The sequence below is a fragment of the Pediculus humanus genome, genomic scaffold (assembly GCF_000006295.1).
Source record: "Pediculus humanus corporis 1103172107869 genomic scaffold, whole genome shotgun sequence".
In the NCBI taxonomy this organism is placed as follows: domain Eukaryota; kingdom Metazoa; phylum Arthropoda; class Insecta; order Psocodea; family Pediculidae; genus Pediculus; species Pediculus humanus.
Window position 1 is genome coordinate 460,009 of NW_002987447.1, and position 1,732 is coordinate 461,740.

The 1,732-nt window shown below is 21.4% G+C and overlaps 1 protein-coding gene across 1 annotated transcript in view; it reads right to left on the reverse strand.

Moving 5' to 3' along the window:
- Nucleotides 1-1,385: 1,385 nt before the first annotated feature.
- The window catches only part of Phum_PHUM391750 (uncharacterized protein), a gene marked incomplete at both ends in the record, with an annotated part of 986 nt that continues 639 nt past the window's right edge, over nt 1,386-1,732 (reverse strand). Inside the window, 2 exons of the mRNA XM_002428533.1 lie at nt 1,386-1,394; nt 1,512-1,690. Coding sequence (XP_002428578.1) covers nt 1,386-1,394; nt 1,512-1,690 — 188 coding nt within the window. The remainder of the gene's footprint in view (nt 1,395-1,511; nt 1,691-1,732) is intronic.

Sequence of the window (1,732 nt, forward strand, 5' to 3'; positions counted from 1 at the left end):
TTATATCCTTTATGTATGCGATCGTGATGGTGATAACCGTCGTGACCCGACTGATAAAAACCATAACCTATGTTACTTGTTGCTATTTTTTTTAAACCGCTTATTGCTGACATTATGAGCGCCATTTTTGCCATAAGAAGAGATTTTCCACCTAATACGGTTAAAAATTGAAATCCTGTAGGTATTAAAATGCTTGCGATTACCATAAATCCCATGACTATTAAACCTAATAATTTATGATCGCGACGTCTTCCGCGACCTAATTGATTAAATAAATAAATACAAAAACTTATTAATTATTATTATTATTATTATTATTAAAACGAATAATTAATTAATTTTATTAACTTACCTTTTATTTTAATTCGAAACGTATCCAATTCATTATTTTTATATAAATTAACTTCATCACTACTATCGATTGTATCATTTTTTTTCATTATATATATTTTTGTATCGTTGATTTTTCTTATATTATTAATATTATTATTATTATTAAATTGTAAATCATTTAAATGGGAATCATCTATAAATAAATAAATAAATAAACATATTATAAAATTAAATTTAAAATCATTTTTAAAAAAATTAAAAAATTAAAAATTTTCTCATACCGTTTGTTAAATTTTTTCCATTTATCAAATTAACAGCACTAAATAACCAATAAAAAATTATTAACTTCATTTTAATAAATAAATGGAAAAAACTATTGAAAAATTTTCAATTTAAACAATATACAAACTAAAATTTACGATGCATTTAACCTCGAATGATAATACAAATGTTTTTTTGAATTTTTTCATGATTGGATAATTTTTTCCATGGTATTTTATTTATTTAAAACCGTAATAAGGGTGGAGTTGATGGCATTAACTGTCCCATAACGAGTTCATGTTGTTATATTTTTAAATTTATTATTATTATTATTATTATATATATTTCAAATTTTTACTTTTTTTTTTAATAAAAAAAAAAATTCAATTTCCCGTTAATTTACAAGTTAGTCAATACCTAACACAACAAACATTCTTCATTCATTTTACCATGTTCCATGTATCCATGTTCAAATTATATTTACTCCATGTTTTGCTTATAATTTACCATATTTTTCATTTTAATTTTTTAAATTACAAATTAAAATTGATATTTACTGAATTTTATTTTATATATATAATAAAAAAAACATTTTTGTATTTTATTATACAATAATTAAAATAGATTTGATTCATACAAGTTGGAGGATTGTGAGATTATTAACATCATTTCATTATTCATTATTTTATCATTACTTCAAATTAAATTAAAATAATTAAAAAAAATTCATTTAATTAAAAAAAAAAAAAACAAAAATAATAATAATATGCTTAAAGAAAATAACATTTTAATTATTTATACTAAATAGATAATAATAACTAATTAATGTCTGACTTTGAATATATATAAATTAGAAAAATATAAATAAAAAAAAAAAATTATTATTCAAATTTGGCTGAATAGCATATTGTGGGGACTTCAGTGGGTAAACTCCCTATTTGAAGTACAATTTTTCCTTTTATTTCACTTGTTGCATCTTCGTCCATGACTAAATTTGCGTCTATTTGTTTAACGGGTACTTCGTGAGGAAAATCTAGTTCTTCTTGAGTTTGAGTTTCTTTTCCTTTACATAATAAAAAATCTCCACCGCATTCAACTTTGTTTACCATATTTCTTCTTAAACAGACATCAGGTATAG